The following is a 21732-nucleotide window of genomic DNA, read 5'->3' on the forward strand; positions in this document are numbered from 1 at the left end:
CTACTATTTCCAGCCCTCCTTTACATTTCAGTGTGGCATCACTTTTCCAACATTCCCCCTTTTAGATATACTGTGTGAAATACAGATATATACTGTGTATTTTTGGATAACCGCATACACTAGCAAAGCAAACTAATGCAGCTCTTCTACCTCTTATTCGTTCATTTAAAAATCCTTTTCATCTTCCACCTTTTCCCCCAAGCATGCAACTTTCTTTTTTATTTTCTATTTCCAAACTAGGTTGTTCCTATGCAAAATGCATTCTGTCAGTATATAGTGTATAAATCTTGTATTTTAAACTTCTTCCTTTGCTAGCACAAGAAGCTTTAACACTACTTCTATAAACCTCTGGCTTTCGTTCTTGTAACAAGAAGCTTTTAAATGCTTCTTTTCCACTGCTGCAGCCTGCAGCCTTTTTCTTTCTTTCTTTCTTTCTTTCTTTCTTTCTTTCTTTCTTTCTTTCTTTCTTTCTTTCTTTCTTTCTTCTCAGTTTAAGGGTTTTTCCACAGGGCAGTATTAAAGCATGGGGACCCTGGGTTAAAGTATGTTGGCTTATAGAAATATTAGCTGTATTTCTAAAGTCTGTTTTGCCTTTGGCAATGAGGTAGAGTATTAATTCTGCCCATACAAGAAATGGAGGGGAGAGGGGGAAGGGGAGAATTCCTCTTTGGTGCCAGAGATTCCTCTGAGAGATCAAACAACTGGCACCAAGAGAAGTTTCTTCTTATATCCCCCTTTTCCTATCAACCCATGGCTGGGAGGAGAAAGAGATTCATTTCCTCCCTTTTCTCCTGCACTTTTCCCCACAGGATGGTTCCCTAGTTTCCTTTTTTTCTCCTAAGGTCAGCTGCTGGTGGAAAAAAGACCACTAATCACTCTCTTTAGAGAATGATGGGGCAGACTTGAATGAGTGGGACCAGGGCTTTAGTCACTTTTTGAGATGCCCGAATGATGTCCGAAAGATGCCCAAAAGATGCCCGAAAGATGCCCGAATGATGCCTGAAAGATGCCCAAATGATGCCCAAATGACCTAGCTAGTGCAGGTTTTGAATTAGTAACCCATCAGTTGGTCTATTTTGAAAAACAAGTTTTACCAATCTTCTGGATACAGTTTTACTAGCCTGATGGAAGACTGGTAGAGATAGATATACCTATTATGGGCTAGAAGGATAAATTGGCAGGAATCTTAATTTTACCCCATATTCAAAATCAATAAGTGTTGCAAGGGAAGATTGACAGTTAGTATCACAACATATGGAAATAATCTATAGTGTGCAAAGTAGCATTTGACTGGTTAAAGTGGTGCTTTCTCATTGCATTTATATTCTTCTGTAGGATGACAGGCAGAGACAAGAAAGTGAAGTGAGCCTTGTTCATCACACAAACCACTCACACCAGCTGAAATTCTGGTATAGCCATGCTCCAAAACCCAGGTATATAAGGAGCCCACATAAGGATTGTGACATGCCTGAATAGGTCTTTATAATCACAGTGGGGTTAGAAGAAGTAGGACAGCAGCCAATGACAGAATGGCTTGGAGGGCAGCTATCAGAGACTGGGGAAAAGAGGCATGACCACAAGACTATATACTAGCCTGCTGGAATGGAAGAATTGCCTCCAGTGGGATGAATGGAAAAATTGCCTCCGATGGGAAGACCAATCACTGAACACCACTGAACACCACTGATGTTCCATTGAAGGAAACTGTTTTCCAACATCTCCTGCTTCCTTGATCTTCTTGTATAAAGTGTTAGTAGCTTAAACTATCTGGATTAGTTTAGGAATATTCATTGTCCCTTCTAAACACTGATTAGTTGAATGCCTTGCCATTAGCCTTTAATAAAATCTATAAATTGCATATGAATTATGATTTCATCATTGGGCTTCCAGAACACATAATACTAATCACACAGTTATGTTCTGAGAGGTTTGGTGCAGTAGGAGGCCTCATTTTGTTATGTTCTCCCTCTATTACAAACTGTATCTGAAGCAACTTTTTTTACACACATTTTAAAAACGTTGACTATGAAAACATAACCTTGGAAGTACTTATCAACATGCAATTCCATACCATTCCAGAGATATGTCCTGCAGCATCCTGCAATGTATTGCAATGCTTCCCAGATCTTTCTCAACCCAAAAAAGCCTTCTGTAAACCAGCTTTAGATTTCTTCAAATGCTATTGTGTTGACTTTAAGTTTACCAGTGAACCAAGAACTTTTCTTATGGCCACTCTGCAGTCATATAACCCCTTTTTCCTCTCCTCTGCTTTTACTTTCCAATGTTAACATCTCCTCTGCAATACAAATATGTACCCACAGCTGTCCACAGTCTCTTAAACAGCTTGCTCATATGCAATGCCATATTTGCAGGCATAAGGCCGTGATATTCTACCCATTTTGCAAATACCATTCTACATTTCCTCAGATTTATAACAGGGATTAAACAGTCTAATCTCTACAGACCTGAAGTAATCAAAACACCTACACTGCTCATTCCTAACATGCAGTAGAATTATCATCTTGTATTGTATTATTGATTACACACAATAACTATCAAGAAAATTCAATGCCTACATCTTCAAACAGTAAAAATTATGACAGGCATTAAAATAGCACAAAATCATGACTAAGAAAGCGAGTTTTGTAACAAAAGCTTATATTGTGGCTTGTATCAGATCATTCAGCCATCTCTCCAAAATTATTCACACACAATCTTTTCAGCCGTGTTGTTACTTGAGAGTAAATCCTGGGACCCTCTCTGTGCAAAGTAAATAAGAACAATCTCAGATCTCTGGTGTATATGTGATATCTGATTTGTGCAAGGGAATCTACAGGGCGTAGTCAAAAAAGACAAGATGGCAGCCATCACGGTGACATGTATAAAACAGAATTTCAATTGGACCACCATGATGGCAATCTAGGCTTTTCTAACCACGCCCTATAGATATCCCACAAATCTATGGCTGAGAGACCCCCAGAAATGGGTTGTGAGCATAACCTTGGGAGACAGGAGACAAGGCATGGCTTAGACAGCAATTTGATAAATATAGTCTTAGCCCAAAGGATTATGAGGTTAGAGAAAGCATCTCAGGAGTGATCCCTTCTTCCCTAGTTCTTTGGAAAGAGAGGAAATGCTTTCAGACTCGCAAGATTCTGTATTGTAACCTTACAATAAAAGTAGTATTGATACCCACAGTCTTGGTTTCCGGTCTGAACAACCTTAAACAACTGATGTTATCTTAGTATCTGATATAGCTAGAATTTTGTTTGAGGTACAATATTCTACTTTTTAATGGATTTTCAACATATAAAACATACAAGCAATTTGAAGGCAATTGCTTACAAAGCTTCTGCATGAATTTAGCTTGGTCCACTTATTTAAACTTAGTCATTAGCTTAGATTCATAAGGGCTACCTAAATGCTTGTTTTCAGACCTGCTCACTAGCCCAGGTTTTCACATTTACTCTTTGAGTCTCACTCTTCTTGAAAGAGAAGTCCTGTGGGGTTTCCGACCCATTTGTGTCAGACCTAGAAACTCATTAGCTAACATTATAGATTTGGGCTTTAACATTTCTCATCAATCGGTCTTCATTGCTGCCATTTCCCAAAATGACATTAAACTTCTGTTTAGGAAAACAACTCTGTAATCATCGCTAACAATTTAATTACATGTAATTTTCAACAGGTGCTACCAGAACAGCTAATTAATTAAATCAAATCAACCCTTAATTGTCATGGAAGGCCTAATCCACTGGCTTCACTTTTCAGGAGGGAAAAGAAAAAACCCAGATCTGTATTCGAGTGTGACCAGACGTCACAAAATAAGCAGACAGTGCAATTTTTACACTGTCATTTTCTGCTTGCCAGATTTTGCTGCAGTCCCGTGAAGGCTTGCGAGAAGACAATGTTTGGAACAGAACAGACTTTTCATACTTCACATACCCCACAGCACTTCACAGTAATTACTTAGAGGAAGGGGCACTGTCTGGGTAAAGGCATAGCAATTATACTCACAGTAATAATTCATGCCCAGTTGAGTGCATTCAGAACCATTTCACTGAGATACATGGCTTACCTCAAGCACCTTGGAAACCTTGCTAGAGTTTTGGTCCTTTTTTTTTAAATTGAGCAGAAAACCAGTTGCAAAAGAAACAAAGCAAAAGATGCATTTTGTAATTTTAATTAATTTTAAGGGCATTTGTATTTGTTTGTCATTTTTGTATTACTGTTGCTTTACTTGTGAGCTTCCCAGGATCAGTTGGAATCGAGCAAAGTTTTCCCCCACCCCCTCTAAGAGTAGGAATTCATTCAAATGTTCACAATAGAGTGAGGTGCGGGCATTCTTCCTATGCAACTTGCTCCAGTATCAGAAACTATTTCTTAAGCGGAACTTTTCCTTTTCCTGAACTTTCCCTCAAATATAAAATTTATTTGCTTATTTCATTATATTATATCTAAACCACTTCACCTTGCCTCTAGTTTGTGTAACACCAGGGCCCTTTTTGGTGCCCTATTGAAGTTTCTTTTCCCAGCCATTTTAAGGAATTCCTGAATGGTTTTAGAAATTTAGATTTTTATTGCTGCTAATGACTGTGATTGTGTGCTGTATTTATTACCCATATTACTACTACTGCCAATTTTCACTGCATTATGCTCTGTTGTAAGTGGGCTTTCATTTTTTAAAAAAATAAATTGTTGCAATTGATTTGTACACTGCCTGAAGAACTGCATACATTGAAAGGAACACAGTGGGAGGTCTATGGGACTGAGGGGGGAAAAATCACAACATGCTGGAAAAAAATGGAAATCAGACTCAAGGTTTTTCATAGGGACTTAGCAGTACCTTCTCATCAGGATTTTATTTCTCACTGCACGAATGGGGCGCTTGCCCTTGGTTCCAATCATAATGTAGAACCGATCCAACCTTGCTTTTCAACTAAAACTGCATCTCTATCCCAATCATCTCTGGTTGGACCACCTCATTATGCATAAGGTCAAGGTCAATCAATCTTCTGATTCTGAGTGTACAAAATCCAGCGGATATAGGGTGTTGTTAATTAATGTCTGCTCATCTCTTTACCCTTGCTTCTCTTTATAAACCTTTGGAGAGACACAAATCAGATGTTATCATCAGGAGGAAAGACTTGCATTTATAATGAGTCCCCAAGCCCCTGACGATAATCAGGGTTTAATAGGAATCAAGATTCACTAGTGCATCAACCTTAATCTTATAGTTCAGCTCTGGACAAGTGAACATGATAGATTCCATGAAGCCTAAGCTGAATGTCTTTTTGCCAACTCTGACCAGCAACTATTCTCTGTTAAAGGCAGAGAATATGGGAAAGAAATGGGAAGGAACTGATTTTAGCTAATGTTTGGAATTAGTGATTTGACATTTAAGTCCACTTCTACCTCAAATTTGACTACTGCATGCTGTATCGGAGACTGTCTGCATTTGAATGGTACGCCTAGTCTTCACATTTTGATCACTTATTCAGTGACCATTCAAATTGGCAGTGGTGTCGAATGAGGAGACTTATTGTGAAGTTGTGAATTCTCCAACACTGGAAGTTTTTAAGAAGAGATTGGACAACCATTTGTCTGAAATGGTATAGTTTCCTGCCTGAGCAAGTGGTTGGTCCTCAGAGTTCCAGTTGTCTTAGCACCCCATAATCACAATTACTGTATGATCTGGGTTCTCAGCCACCCTGTTCTCAAGCAACCGCAAGTCGCAGTAATGTGATTGCAGCTGCCACCATTCTCTGCTGGCTCCCTACAAGTAAAATCAATGGGGAAGCCAGCGGAAAGCTATGGTCATGTGAGGTCTTTGCTTAATGACCCTTAGTTAACAACAGCAGCTGGGACAGCTGGGATTGCCATTGCTAAGTGACATGGTGATATGACATCATTCTTTAGTGTTTTATTGCTTAGCAATGTCATAACCAGTGGTGGTATTCCATTGGTTCGGACCAGTTCGCCCGAACAGGTAGCAGAAATTGCAGGTGGCCCCGCCCACCTGCCCTGGCTCTAAGGCATCCCAGTTAGGCCCTTTTTTTTAGGCCCGCACATGCGCGGAAGGTGCATGTGCACTCATATTTGCGAACCAGTAAGGAAGGTAAGTGATTACCACCCCTGGTCATAACCCAAGGACTACCTGTAAAGCAACTGTTTCAAGCAGGAATTCTGGATATACAAAAGGCAAATGGTCACTTTGTTTGGCTTCTTGGTTTTTAGCACTGGTGAACACAAAGCTATTTTGAGCCTACCCTGCCTGCCTACAGCTCCCTGCAAGTAAATGCCCTAGGTGGAATAGCAGGATATTTGCAAGACATTTATTCTCACTAGCATGCAATGCCATCCCTCTGTTTGCAGTCCTGAGATAAAATGCCTGTTATTATTCACAAAGCAGTTTTGTGCAAGACCCCAAGACCCCAAGTGAGGGGAAGGAGTTCTAATGAATAATGGATTAATGTCAGAGTTCTCTGTTGCCTTCCAGCTGAGATTCATTCTCATTGGCTCTCTGTCCACCCCACCCCCACCCCCTTTTCCACTATCTTTATGTCCACTTGGGGAAAGAAATTCCCTGTGGCTGACTTGGTAGATTGCTAAAGGGACTCTTTGAATGAATTTTAAATATATCAAAGAGCAAAGCACTTTTTTATTTCAGGAAAATCAAAGAGTAAATAATCTTGCTCAGAAAAAAAATTGGAAAAGTGGTCAGCTTAACCCAAAAAAGAAAGTCAGACCCACCGAGCTAAGAGGAATACAATTTTAAAAATTGTGCCAAGCATTAGCATATTTGGCTCTTACCCAGGGCCAAAGGATGGGAGGAAATAAATTGGCTATCATGTAGCAGATACCAGTTGTTCCTAACTGGGCATGGTAGTTACTGTCACATGACCAATTAATTCTCTATCTCTGCAACAGTTTAAAAAAAACATTTAGCAACCTTTACCTATCAAATTTACATCCTGGCTTGTCATCAAAAATTCTATTTCCATCTACGCTTCCAGCAAATAAGTCATTAAACCGACATTTTCAATATTACAGGGAAGTTATTAGAATCAAAGAACTGAAGCCAAAGTAAAAGGAGGCGGCAACTGTATAAGTAGAGAGAAAGTGCCTTTTAATGGCTTATTAAAAAAAAAAAAGATGTCTTTAGCCAAGTAGGTGATAATCAGATAGGGTCCTGTATTAAGCGATGGGATTTCAGCAAAGGCCAGATACAGATTCAGAGAAAAACATGGGACTAAATGTAGTTATTTATTACTGTTTGTTTTCAACTCCTGTTTCTTTGCTCTGGAATCGGCATTATATGTTATTCAAGATGATCAGCCTTGTAGGCATAAAATTTTTACACTGAGAAATGGACTCTTAGGAACTCTCTCTCTATAAAGTTATAAATACAGTTTCTATAACTCTCTGTGTGTGTGTGTGTGTGTGTGTGTGTATAGATAGATGATAGATAGATAGATAGATAGATAGATAGATAGATAGATAGATAGATAGATAGATAGATAGATGATAGATAGATAGATGTAGATGTAGATGTAGATGTAGATGTAGATGTAGATGTAGATGTAGATGTAGATGTAGATATAGACATATCTGTTTTAATTTAAAATCTTTCTGCATCTGAATCCATGTAGCAATATCAGCTCTTCCTAGATGGCATTTGCTATCTGTTGCTGTCTTTTCAATTCTGGCTTTGTATGCATTTGTTCTTAAGGTTTGGTGTTATGCAACTAGAATTAACCCTTCTGTCTCTTTCTTCAACTTTCTTGCTCTTCTCCATTCCCAGGTCTCATTATCTGCTTTGCCTGCTAGATTTTTTAATGTATTGGCCATGAAATATTTAGTCTTGTCTTGTCTCTTTTCTGTTCTTCATTTGCTTTTTTTATAGGCCAATTTGGTCTCTCAAGTACTCAGTAAATTTTCATAATGTACCAGCTTCAGTGCATTTTAGATATTCTTCATATGCCATGTTTTTCTTCGTCAGTTGCCTGGAGTACTCACAACATTCCACATTGATCTATTTTCTTTGATAAGTAGACTCTGTCAGCATCATTGTGTGGTTGAAGGGTATGATTCATTGTTATTATTTTTCCGGTCTTTTTATACAGCTTAGTTCTGCTTGAATCTAGTCCACTATTCCAACTGTGTGTCTAATGACTGAAATTGCCCAAGTGTTAATTGAAGTTCTTCTTCACTCTCATGATGTATTCATTTCGAACCACCTTCTTGATTCCAGTGTGCCTGATGTTGTCAGCTTGAAGAATACCCAAGTATTTGTAGTGATTGTCTTCACCCAGATGCTTGATGTTATTTCCATAGGACACCTTGATTCTTTCAGTTTTTATAATCAAGTAGGTTTTACTAAAAAAGTCTTCAATTTCACTTCCTTACAGTATATTGTGAAACTGCTTGGCAATAAGTGTATGCAGACTAGTCAGGTGTTTATATAAATAATATGCTGTTCATCTTCATCCAATGATGGCCAATTCTTTATTTTCCTTGCCCTTTGCTTCTTCCTTGCTTCTTTCCTATTCTTATTTACCTCCTTTTTCCAAGCTGCATTCTTGTATGTCTTTGTGTTGCCCCATATTTGTATGGGGCAACACAAAGCTGTACCCAGAACTGTGCTGTACATTAGTTGGTTTGTTTCCTGCAATGAGTTAGTGCTTATATTTGATATTGCAGTTTTGGCATCTTTTAATACTTGTGCTTATTTGTTTCAATGCAAGCAATCTTTTTCTGTTGTTTTTGTGCTGTTCTAGATGCTCAGTTTTTATTTAGAAGGCTTTGTTTTTTCTGAGGAGAAGGCAGAGGAGAAGGTACTATGTTTGGGTATGAAAATGATTCAATAGTTATACTGTTGTTGTTTTTTCTATTGCACACTCTCCCTAGTTTGCCTTTACAGTCTGAGTTACTTCTGGGAAGACTTTGATTTCTTTGCCCTGGGTAGAGCTTTGCAGTTTTTCCAATTCTGACACTGTGAGTACTTTATTTTATATTAAAGAATGACATTGGTATACTAACTTATGTTCTATTACTAATGATTCTGGTTGTTGTTCTCTGTAGAATGCTGGTGCATTCTGTTCAGTTATTTTTGGTGATGTGTGGTGAGGTTTATGACTGGTGAGGCACTGACACAGTGCTGGGTTTCAAATATTTTTAGACTTGTGGACTTCAACTCCCAGAATTCCACAGCCAGGCATGCTCAGTTCCAATTTAAAGCGACAGCATTTGTTTTTCTCCTTTGCTCCTTCTTTCTTTTTCTTTTTCTTCTCCTTCCCCTCCTTCCTCCCTCTCTCCCTTCCTCTCCCTCTCTCAAACACACACACACACACACACACACACACACAGAAGTTGGATTGGACTATCTCTCCTACCCCTTCCCTCTCTCACTCACTCTCAAACAAACCCCCCACACACACACAAAAGTTGGATTGGATATCTTTTCCAGTGGCTTGAAAGCAGCTCCTCTGCCATCCCCCCCCCCCATTCCCCTGCTGCCTTTCCCAAACACCTCCACCATTGCAAATGCAGCCTGCTGTCTGGGTGGGAAATGCCTGGAACACAATAAAGCCCACCCACCACCTCCTGCTGGCAGGCTGGGGTGAGAGGAGAGGCAGAGAAGCCGGAGGGGAGCCGATCTGAGCCTTCCAAAAGAAAGAGGCTGGGGGGAAGTGTGTGTACTACAGCATGGCTCTTTGCCTGGCTTCCTGCCTCCTCCTGTGGTCTCCTCAGTGCTCGCTTGTGCTCTCCCTCCCCAAGTGTAGTTTGATTGCAGGCGGAGCCACGTTGCCTTTTCAAACTTGTAATCAGTGAAGCTGGGCTAGATTTTTATATAGTTTTATCCAGCTGTGTGTGTGAGAGAGAGAAATGAATGGGGGCCTGGGGAGGAAGTCACTACACTTGGGGAGGGAGAGCACCAGTGAGGAGACCACAGGAGGAGGCAGGAAGCCAGGCAAAGAGCAATGCTGTAGCACACACACTGGCCCCACAACGTGGCTCTGCCTGCAATCAAACTACTCTTGGGGAGGGAGAGCACAAGCGAGCCAGGGTCCTTCCCTCCAGCCTTTGCCCAAAGCCCTGCACAGCACCAGGAGGATGAAGTTTGAATTCCTCCCCCTCCCTCCAACCCACACATACCTTTTCCAGCTTTTTTTAACAGTTAAGCAGAGACATCCACGGTGAGGCAGTAACTAGCTCAGCTTTTTCCTTTTACTTTTTTTTTTCATGATGAGAGTGGTGAGGCTGTGCCTCACTTGCCTCACCTGACTGCACGTCACTGGTTATTTTCTTCTTCTTGGGCTTGATTTGTAATAACACATCTTTTCTTTGTTTTCAATCTTTGTATATCTGCAAGTGGTAAACAACTTTTCTTCCAGTAGGCCTGCAGCTGCTGGCCTGGTTGTTCAGCCAACAGTTATGAGTCCTATAGCCAATTTGTTATTAGATGTCCAGGAACTCTAGCATCTAGCATAGTCCTTGTTGACCCAGGTGATGACTGATGTAGTATGGGTTTCTGTAAATTACATTTCATTATATTGTTTATGAAAGAAACACTCTCTTCAGCTGGCTCCTCTTTCAATGAGACCAGTGGTGGGTTTCTATTATTTTTACTACCGGTTCGTTCGTGGACGTGCAAGTCAAGTCAAATCAAGTAGGTTTTATTGTCATTCCAACAATATAGAGTACAGTACACAGTGAAACGAAACAACGTTTTCCAGGACCAAGGTGCTACATCAGACAACATAGATAAAAAAGAAAAAGAGCAGGTCACAGAACTACATATAGCATTGTGCATGCACAATGCTTCTGTGCATGCACAGAAGCATCCACGCGGGTGGGCGGAGCCTCCCGCCACCGCTACTACCAGTTCGCCCAATCCAGGCTGAATTGGCAGCAACCCACCTCTGAATGAGATCTGTTCAATATCACTGAACTTCTGCCATAGCTCTCATATTCTTCAGAGCACACAATCCCCCACAACCATGTCAAGGTAGTGCCTCACTGGGGGGATTATTATTATGGTTGGTCACAAAGTCATTAAGATGTTTTGCATTTTTCTCAACCTATTGAGTCCTTCCCATAGACCTGGAATAAGCAGAAGCTGTTGTTTGATGGTGTTAAAGATATCAATCACAGGATGTAAGCTGTTCCAAGTAATATTATTATTAGAAATAGTAGTAGTTGCTGATGATCATGATTTGCAACACGTAATTTAAAAATGAGGGGCGAGATGCAAGTATAGGATTAATGTCTTTGTTTCATTTTAAAATGATCCTGATAATAATGCTATGATTACAGAAACAGCAATGCCTCTGAAAATCCAGAAGGATGTGAGATACAGATCAGATGAGTTGGGCTAATGCTGCATTTTCTGATAAATAGCCCATGGATCTGAACAAATGCCTATCCAGATGCTCTTTTAATATTAACAGAGCTTAACAGTCAAATGAGGGCAACCTTATTCAGACATATGTCATGATGAGTTCAACAAGACTTTCTTCTGTGCCTGGGATTTCAATATTAGATTGTTCTCTTTTTATTCAGAATACACTGCATTAATCACAGTGGAAATTAATTCTTGCATACATTAGGTGCATGACTCTTAGATCTAAAAGTATGAAAAGTACCTTTTCACTGTACGGAGCAATGTGGAGCGAGCCTCGTTGTGAAAAGTGATAATAATGCTTGTGGCTGGCAGGTCTCCGGGGTAGTGAACAGATGCACATCTGTAACAAAGGTGAAAAAGAGTTTTCATCAGTCAGAGCCCATGCCTCCATTTCTGGAGAACTAACTAATAACAAAGAAAATCCCAATCTGGTAAAAGCTCACCAATCCTGATACATGTATTTAACACCCAACTGGATTTCGTTATCCTGCCAACACATTTCCCATACAACATACTTTATACGATTGCAATTCATCACATGCTGGCAGTGCTGACAACAGGCTTAGCACACGTTGGATTACAACTGCCAGGAACACTTGTTAACAAGCCTGTGGTTTCAATGCCATCAAGACACAAGATGACACCTATTTATACCTTTTGCTGCATAATTGATGCAGGGGTGGGAAACAGATGCAAATCCAGGAAGGATTAAATCAGCAGGTGGTCTTAATTCTTCCACAAACCTAGTAGCTGATGATGAGGCTATGTGTGGCATGTAGTTACACGGCTCAGCAGCAACTGGGGAGAGTGGAGCTCATGCTCTAAGTAACAGGATGCATGGAGCAGTTAAGCTGACATTATCCAAATCATATGCACTCAAAAAGGCTGTTATTAATATCTCTACCTAAGGGAAGAATTGACTTCCATTATTGGTTTCTGATTTTTTTTTTGCCAAAACCAGTATGGATTCTTCCTTTTTTGGGGGGGTTTCAAGGGTTAGGTTGTATGGAAAAATGAGAGCTACACTGGTGAGCAATACCTTCATGGCTCAGAAGAACTTTCTAATTATCAGTCAATCAACAATATTCCATTTCTTAATAACATGACTGAGAATTTGGTAGTGCACACTTCCAGATATGTCTCAATGAAAATGATTTATTATTACATTGCAATATGCATTTCATCACTTAGAATTGTTTTGGAAATTGAAGACATTAATACAGGTAGTCCTCCCTTAATGATGATAATTGGGGCTGGAATTTTCATCACTCTGGGACATAGTTATAAAGGGCAGTGTCATGTGACTGCACCTCTTAGCAATGGAAATTCCAGCACTCCCATTTAGTATTGATAAGTGAAGCACCATAGCTTTTTATGCAAGGATATCTTATGGTCATCATTTGTGACCTCCTAACATTGACTTTTCTTCTTGTTCCATTGACTTTGTTTGTAGGAAGTTGACAAAGAAAGTCACAAATAGCAACCAAGTGGCCATGGGACACCGCACCCATAATTATGAGAACCAGTCATAACTATTACTTGTTCAGCACTACTCTATGTTTGAACAGTCACTGACCAAGTAGACATTAAATGAGAACCAGTGTACTTTAATTAAATATAGTTAATCCACAATAGGGTACAAAGACTGTTTTAGTCACCTTAGTGGATTAAACATTCTAATCTATGCTATAGAAAGAAGAAGTGGGGAATGCACAGACCACATTGGTCAAGGTCAGAAGGAAACAACATGAATGGACTGGTCTGTCACCATAACAATACACAAACTGACAAGCTTTCAGCCTGTTATAGTATACAGGAAGAAGAAAGAGATTCAGAATGGAATCTTTGAATCTGCTGTAATGGTTTGCAACCGGCACTCTGAAGATGTTGGATCCTTCCTTGATGGCTTTGAATACCGTTGGAAAGAAAAAAAGCTGGACAGGTGAAGAATTCTGTTCTGCATTGGATTGTACTCTGTTGTGAAGGGCTGTTTCACAGTTTGGGAAAACTCCTTGAGCTCCAACTGTCATTGGATTGACACAATTATAGCAATTTTTAATATCTTATTGTACTTAAGGCTATGCCAATCCTACTAGCAAGGCAAAATCTTTAGTCAAAAAACCATGGCACAAATGCTTTCTGATGACCTCTATTTTCTGCCCTGCCTTATGATGTTGCCTTCCTCTGATTTCTTAGCTCATATCTGAGGCTGCCTTAAGTTGTCCGTAGCTGTTTCAATGTAAAAATAGCCTTTTCTCTCTCCTCATCTCAGTGCATTTTAAAATCATAGGCATAATTACATGGCATGACCAGGTGAATTGAAAGAATGGGATCAGCACAGCTTCTATTGGCTACTCTAGGTTTGTTCAGTAATGGCCCCTCCCTTCTGATCCCTAGGCACTGTCCTATATGTGGCTATTCTGATGTGATTAGTGGGAGAGATTGGATTTTTCACATCCGTATCTCCCCTGTCTACAAGGTTTCAAAGCTGATCCTTAGCTCAGTGATTTGACCTGGAAAAAAGGATCAACCAAATTAACAACTGACAGACACTGAAAGGCCGTTATATACTGAGGGAGAGAAACATAATGCAGAAAGCAACTATATTAGCATTTGCATAATACCTTTGACAGAGTGCTGTCCATCCATCCTTGAGTTAACAAAAAGCTATATCCACCATGAAAACTGCTGTCCCCTCTATTGTCCTCTATTATCTTTGTCCTCAGTCACTGCCAGTTACTTAAGCCAAATGGTCAGAAACCACGGACTCAGACCTTCACTAGATATCATCACTGACCCACAAAATTACATTTTAAAAATAGCTGAACTCTTACAAGCTATGCTCTCAGGAACCTTTTGCGATTTTAAATTATTGTTAATTATGTGAAATATTTCTCACATATTAAATTGTGCCTCTTGTGATATCACATGACAGGCTGGAGTGCTACTAACTGCCTAGCAATGGTCCACATGGCTAAACCATGGACTAGGATCAGTAGATCTAGCATGCATTATTTCATATCTGGCAAACTTCTGCTCTAGCAACTTATATTAGAAACAATTAGAATTTCTCAGAGCTTTGCCTTCCAAGATTTATTTCAACACAAGGAGATCCTTATCTGAGATCCTTTTCCTTTGTATACCTTGTGCAATGGTTCTTGAAAGAATCTCCAACTTGAACTTCAACTAGGTGCAAATCCATCCTAGATAGGCTACAAATCCCCAAATAAATACGTAGTATCTGCATCTTCCATCCCTGCTGTTTAGTTAAAATCCTAAGAATCAAATCATTACTTGCATTAAACATAACATGAACTTGTCCAAGAAATCTTCCCCCTTCTCTTTTTGGCTATATCTTCATGATATTGCTTCACCTCAACCCTAACTCTTATACAAGGCAGCCTTCGCTATCTTTTGAGGCTCCAATTTCATAGTGATTCTGTTCTAAAGTACTGTTTTCTACATCTAACTAAACCTATATTTAAAATTAGCTTAACTTAAGAGCTGGCAAGGTGTGATGGATGGCAAGAGAAGGAGGTGCAGGCTCATTACCCACCACATAATACTCCACGTGACTGACTGTGATCAGACATTGGGAGCTTTGAAGGAACCAACTAGCCCTTCCTACTCAGCATCTTCATTGAGCCTGGAGATCAGCTGCTGAGAGTGTATGCAAAGCCTGGGGTGAATTTTGACAGGAGATCGATCCCATCAAAATTTCCCTCCTGTCAAAACTGGCCTTCCTCCATCTCCAGCCACAGTCCTCCTTATTAAGAGGGATTGATTGGTGTTTTCCTCCCAGTTGGTGACAAGAGAGGAAGGAAACAAAGTTGAGGGAATGAACCATTTCATTTCATTTTGGCAGCATCTCTGTGCAGCAGGACAGGGATAGGCAATGGGATTAGCAAATTTTACACCTGTACAGCTGTTGGCCAACTTGAAATCATCTTTTCCTTTTCCAGAATGCAGAAAACAGAATAAGCCAATTAATATTTCTTCAGGCAAAGCAACAGGAGAGTGCATTCAATCAGTTGCCCTATATATATAATCATCACCAATCTTAAAGTAACAGAAACAAACAAAAGCCATATTCCTCACAAAATAGGAAACCACCTGCTCTGCTTGTTTTTCCAGTACATACTATGTTCATTTATTTGATCATTTGTGAGCAATCACCCCATTGTGCATAAAATGTGATGGTAAAATAATAGCTTGTTGATACCTTTTGCAACCAGGTGTTTTCTTCACTCATAGTTACTGTCTGGTGTGAGGGAGAATGGGGATATAACAGTCTAGATAATATTCCAGGTGGGGTGGGGACTGACAACTCTAAGGGGAGAGGAGGGGGGTAGTTAAAACTGCAGAAAAAAGTGATATGAATTTTTACCAAGGAGAAAATAGACTGGCCATAAACTGGCCTGGTTTCGGATAAATTGGCATAGAGCCAGGACAACCTCCGTTCTCAAAGCCAGTCAAAAAATGTGAGTACAGTAGTCCAGATCCTCAATCAGCCTTTATAACAGCTGCAGAAATTAAATAACTCATACTATTCTGAGAGGAAGCCGGTCTGATGTAGAGGTTAAGATATCAATCTAGAAACCTGGACACTGGGAATTCTAGTCCAACCTTAGCCATGAAGCCAGCTGATTGATGTTAGGCCAGTCACTCTCAGCCCTAGGAAATAGACAAGGGCAAACTATTTCTGAAAACCTTGCCAGGAAAACTGCAGGATCTAGTCCAGGCAGTTTCTAGGAGTTAATGCTGATATGAAGACACAAAAAATGTGATTAAGACACAAAAGCGCAGTAATTTTCTGTCCCTTGTCATTTGGAATAGCCTGGTGTATATTCTAGTAAGCATGTAACTTCATATTTCAACAAAACTGTAGACAAATGTACTGTATATACTACTTATGAAAAGGCCCATCCACGAATGAACCAAGCCTCACATTTTTAACCAAAATATGAAAAAATGGCCCATAAGCTGCATTTTTCCTGTGTTTTTTCAATATATTCTAAAGATCATCACTTATTTTCATATTTTGTATCAACAAATGTTTTCTAGGACAGATTCCATTTCAAATTTTTACAATTGTCTTATCCACAGATGGCTTATTTTTTATGGTATTTTGTTTTGGCTTATGTGCAGGTATATACTGTATATAGGTACTTTAGCAAGGATTACCATATAATAATACAATACATGTCCCACCAAATCCCACCCGCTCCTTTATTGTGCAGACTGATTCTTCAGATTTTTTTTTTCCTTGGGAACTGGGCTTTGCTATTAACTCTAGAGTTCTGACTCAATGTTGGCCAACAATTTTGGTTTTGAAGTGAAGGAAAGTTATTTGAAGAAGTGAAGGAAAGTTATTTGAAGAAGGAGAGGGAGATATTTCCACAGCTACTGAAAGAGACACAAAGATTGCATGCCCAAAGTTGTGTGGAGGGAGCTCCTGATGAATTGGCCTAGGAGAGATACAATGCCCATCTTCCCCACACAAGAAAAAGGGAGATTCACTTGGCACCTCCAAGTTCAGCAGAAGGAGGGATGAGAATGAGGATTGAAATGGACACGGGGGAGTCAGAAACCAGTACTCCACAAACAGAAGAGATTATACAAACATGAAATGGGTGCTTCACAATTTCAAAGCAAGGGGGTGGGGAGGCCAAAGGTCCTTTGAGCAGAAAAATATGCAGATACATATGTATGAATCCACATGTTTCTGTGATCTGCACCAGGGGAATCTCTGTACATAAGATATGAGGCTTAGTTCTCTACAGTAAGCCACATATCTACAGTATTGGTATATGATAAGAGTAAGATTCTACATTTAGGAAAGAAAAACAAAATGCACAGGTAGTATAGGTGGTACCTTGCTTAACAGTAGTAACTGTGAAAGGGATCTTGGAGTCCTAGTGGACAACCATTTAAATATGAGCCAGCAGTGTGCAGCAGCTGCCAAAAAAGCCAACACAGTTCTAGGCTACATAAACAGAGGGATGGAATCAAAATCACGTGAAGTGTTAATACCACTTTATAATGCCTTGGTAAGGCCACAATTAGAATACTGCATTCAGTTTTTGTCGCCACGATGTAGAAAAGATGTGGAGACTCTAGAAAGAGTGCAGAGAAGAGCAACAAAGATGATTAGGGGACTGGAGGCTAAAACATACGAAGAACAGTTGCAGGAACTTGGTATGTCTCGTTTAATAGTAAGAAGGACTAGGGGAGACATGATAGCATTGTTCCAATATCTCAGGGGTTGCCACAAAGAAGAGGGAGTCAAACTATTCTCCAAGGCACCTGAGTGTAGAACAAGAAGCAATGGGTGGAAACTAATCAAGGAGAGAAGCAACTTAGAACTGAGGAGAAATTTCCTAACAGTTAGAACAATTAATCAGTGGAACAGCTTGCCTCCAAAAGTTGTGAATGCCCCAACACTGGAAGTCTTTAAGAAGATGTTGGATAGCCATTTGTCTGAAACAGTATAGGGTTTCCTGCCTAGGCAGGGGGTTGGACTAGGAGACCTCCAAGGTCCCTTCCAACTCTGGTATTGTATTGTATTGTATTGTATTGTATTGTATTGTATTGTATTGTATTGTATTGTATTGTATTGTATTGTATTGTATTGTATGTTAAGCTTCAGCTGCTGTCTGGTTTTTGAATGCAGGGTTGTGTTTCAAGGGAGATTTATAACCGTGCCAGATTTGAAGTCTGATCATTTGGGACCTTAGAACAAACCATCTTTCCTGGATTCTTTCCTTTTCTACTGATCTGAAAGTCCTTCTTCTAGAGCAAAATTGTGTCCATCTTAGTCAGGTTGTTCAGGCAACAGTCCAGAATTAAGAACAAAATGCAAGAATACATGTTCTATAGAATCTTTTTCATTCTTTAGCAACTGCTCTGTGTTTAAAAAAAAACTCCAAATACTTTTCATCCTTAAAAACATTAAATAGACATTTCTCTCCTCCTCACATACACTTTTTCTCTCCGTAGATTAGAGCAAAACAAAACTTACTATTGAGTAATATGGGCATTTCCTTTTCCTATTGTAGAAGTAGTCCATGACGTACAACAGTTCATTTAGTGACTGTTCAGAATTACCACAGCACTGAAAAAAGTGACTTATATGATCATTTTTCACACGATTGTTGCAGCATTCCCATGATCGTGTGATCAGAATTCAGGCGCTTAGCAACTGACTCATATTTATGAGGGTTGCAGTATCTAGAGATCATGTGGTCCCCTTTTGCCACCTTCTGACAAGCAAAGTCAGTGGGGGAAGCGACATTCACATAACAACTGTTACTAACCCAACAACTGCAGTCATTAACTTAACAAATGTGGCAAGAAAGGTCATAAAATGGGACAAAACTCACTTAAATATTTCATTTAGCAACAAAAAATATTGGGCTCAATTGTAGTCGTAAGTTGAGGACTACCTGTACAAAGAGGTTACCCCATTTGTAACCTCTGTAGCTAATATTGCTCTCTCCAGCAACAGTCAATCAACGGGCAGACCATTACTGAAGTAGGAGTAAAGAGAGTTCAGGTCTCAAAGGTATGTAAGGAAAAAAGTGTCACACAATTAAAATGAAAGAGCTTTTCTCAGCTGCTTGTAAGTGCCTCATGCTCATTAAAGGGAATATCTATGGCAGTGATGGTTAATCTTTTTGGTTCCGATTGCCCAAAGCGCACAAATGTAATGTGATGTGGGTGCCCCTCATGCATGCGCTCCATGCATGTGTGCACGTTCCCTCTGCATGTACCCTGCCTCCCCCATCCCCCTTGCGCATGCACCTTCCCCTCCCCCAAACCCATTTTGGCTTCCAGGTTGGTGCAAGAAGCTTTCCAGGCCCAAAACGGGGCACACGGAGGCCTCATGTGGTGTCCCTGTGCCCGTTTTGGTTTCCCAGATCTCCACAGTTTCTCCCCCAGTGCGCCCTAGCTTTCTCCTGCATTTCTGCCATGGTGAGGCACCTGCGGAGGGGGGAAGCTGCGGAGATCAGGGAAGGCCCCATCCCCCACACATGCATGGCAGAGACCCAAAGACCAGCTGGGCAGTGGCAGGTGCATGTGCAAGTGCGTTGGAGCTGGGCTGGGGCAACGGCTGGCATGCCTGCAGAAAGGGGTCTGTGTGCCAACTCTGGCAGCCATGCCATAGGTTCACCATCACGGGCCTATGGTAAAATGGGCCAATAAATTTAAGCGAGACATAGAGAGGGGGGGGAGAGGTAGGGAGGGGGGAGAGGAGAGAAGGGGGGGGAGAAGACCATGCATTTTCCAGGCCCATCATTCATTTAACTGTCTCCTTCTATTGTGATGATGTATGGTTAATGAATGTGTTAATCAGTCAACTCTAGCTCAATTTTGGAAGCTACCATTTAGAAGTATATCTGACTTTTATCAGCGGTAAAAATATTATTTTTTTTAAAGTTTTATTGGTTTTTTCAAGTATTTTGGAGAAAAGGGTACATAAATGTGGAGAAAAATTTTGACAGCTACATCATACGGAAGGTGGTACTTCCCCGGAGTCTTACATCTCTCTCTTATTTTATATATATCAAAATATCATTATAACATACATATTAGCAGTTTAGGTTTACTTCAAATTCTTTAACATCTTCAACCATACTTTATATCACTTCTAACCATTTCATTGTATTAACAATTGCAATGTGTTTTTAAATCATTTCTGTGACCTAAGTCTCATTGCTGTCTCTTCTCCCCTGTCTGTTGGCTGAGCCAAGGCTCCTCCCCTCTTCATGTCTTGTGTGCCGTCTCTTGTTTCACCTAGGAGGTCCTTATGTTTTCCCATGAAGGCTTCTGCCTCCACTACTGTATTAATTCTCATTCTACCCCCCTCCCAGAAAATCAACAAGCCTTCTGGAATTAACCACCTGAACCAGATGTTTTTTTCATACAATTTTTTAGTTAGAAAGAAGAATTTCTTCCTCTTATCTCTTATTCTTTTTGGTATCTGTTTCAGAATGGTTATTTCTTTGTCCTTATATCTTAAAGGTTCCCCCCTTTGAACTCCTAGAATCTCATCTCTTGTAGTCTTTCTAAAAAATTTAACATGAACTTCCCTTGGAACATTGTGTGTTCTAGCGTATGCTGAGTTGATTCTATATATCAAATCAATATCCCACCCTAGCTGTTGTTTATCTCTTTTAATATAATCTGCTAGCATTGTTATCATAATCTCCCTTAAGTCTTCACCCTCCATTTCAGGTATGTTTTGAAATCTAAGAAAAAAAGACATCCTTTCAAATTCCATTTTTTCCATATAATTCTCAATCCCAGCGTGGTTTTTTTTGTAAAGCCTTCATCTCTTCTCCCACCCCCACAGCACCCTCCTCCAGAGCGTTTATTTTCTGGCTATTTTGTAAAGTCTGTTGTTTATTCTCTCTGAGTTCTTCCCTTAAGTCCGCCAACTGCTTTTTTATTTCGTCCTGTCCCTTTAAGAGTGTCTGGAACATTTGATGAAACATTTCTTGAGACTGCTGTTCCCCCTCGGAGGCTTTTGGTTGTGAAAAGGAAGATAGTTGTGTTTGTTGTGGAATAGGACTTGAGACAGAAGAAGATGGAGCCGAGGCTGGTTTAGGAATGGGGGCCTTTTTCGCAGGCATTGTGAAGTTCAGAGAAAGTTTATAAGTCTAGACAGAAAAGATGGCGTCTATAGGAGTGCGCTGTCAGGCGAGGTCTACAGGCAGGCAAGATCCAGTGTGGGATATCAGTCTTCAATACAGCTCCCCTCTAGTTGTAGTCAATTTTCCCCAATCCAAGGAAGATTGTACAAAGAGATTCCTCTAGGGTTCACCAGGGTTTTATAGTTCCAACCCAGAAGATTTTTCAAAGACAACAGTTCATTTGTAACGGCAGCAAAAACGGGGGAAGAAGCGCCATTTTGGCTCAGCCCTCTCAGGGGATCGGAGAACAATCATTCAAAAAGTTTCCATTCATAGTTTATTAGGTCAGTTCATTTTCTTTCTTTCGCAATTGTTCAAAAGAGTCATTACCCCATTGCTTGAAAAAAGTGAATATCAAAGGGTTTTTTCCCAATTCTCTCTCTCTCCTCCGGGAGTGAGATCGTATAAAGCCGCTTTTCTGAGAGGGGGGAAGAAAAAAACCCCTCTCCAATCTTAACACTTTGCCGAGATCAAAGAGTCTTGAGAAAGCTGCTAATCCTTATTTACTTAGTTGTTCAAAGAAGTAAGAGAAAGACCCCGGGGGAATTCCCCCCTCACCGCATTTCTGCTGTTGCCTTCACATGGAGCGTTTTCTTCCGATCTCCTCAGGACGAAAGCGCGCATGGCAAG

At 40.2% G+C, this 21732-nt stretch overlaps 1 protein-coding gene across 2 annotated transcripts in view; it reads right to left on the reverse strand.

The window, feature by feature from the left end:
* The window catches only part of GALNT16 (polypeptide N-acetylgalactosaminyltransferase 16), a 193068-nt gene that overhangs the window by 64928 nt on the left and 106408 nt on the right, over positions 1 to 21732 (reverse strand). For both annotated transcript variants that reach the window (XM_081937755.1, XM_081937754.1), the window contains exon 3: positions 11649 to 11747. In XM_081937755.1, coding sequence (XP_081793881.1) covers positions 11649 to 11747 — 99 coding nt within the window. The remainder of the gene's footprint in view (positions 1 to 11648; positions 11748 to 21732) is intronic.

Source organism: Natrix helvetica (assembly GCF_964273705.1).
Source record: "Natrix helvetica genome assembly, chromosome: 1".
NCBI classification, from domain to species: domain Eukaryota; kingdom Metazoa; phylum Chordata; class Lepidosauria; order Squamata; family Natricidae; genus Natrix; species Natrix helvetica.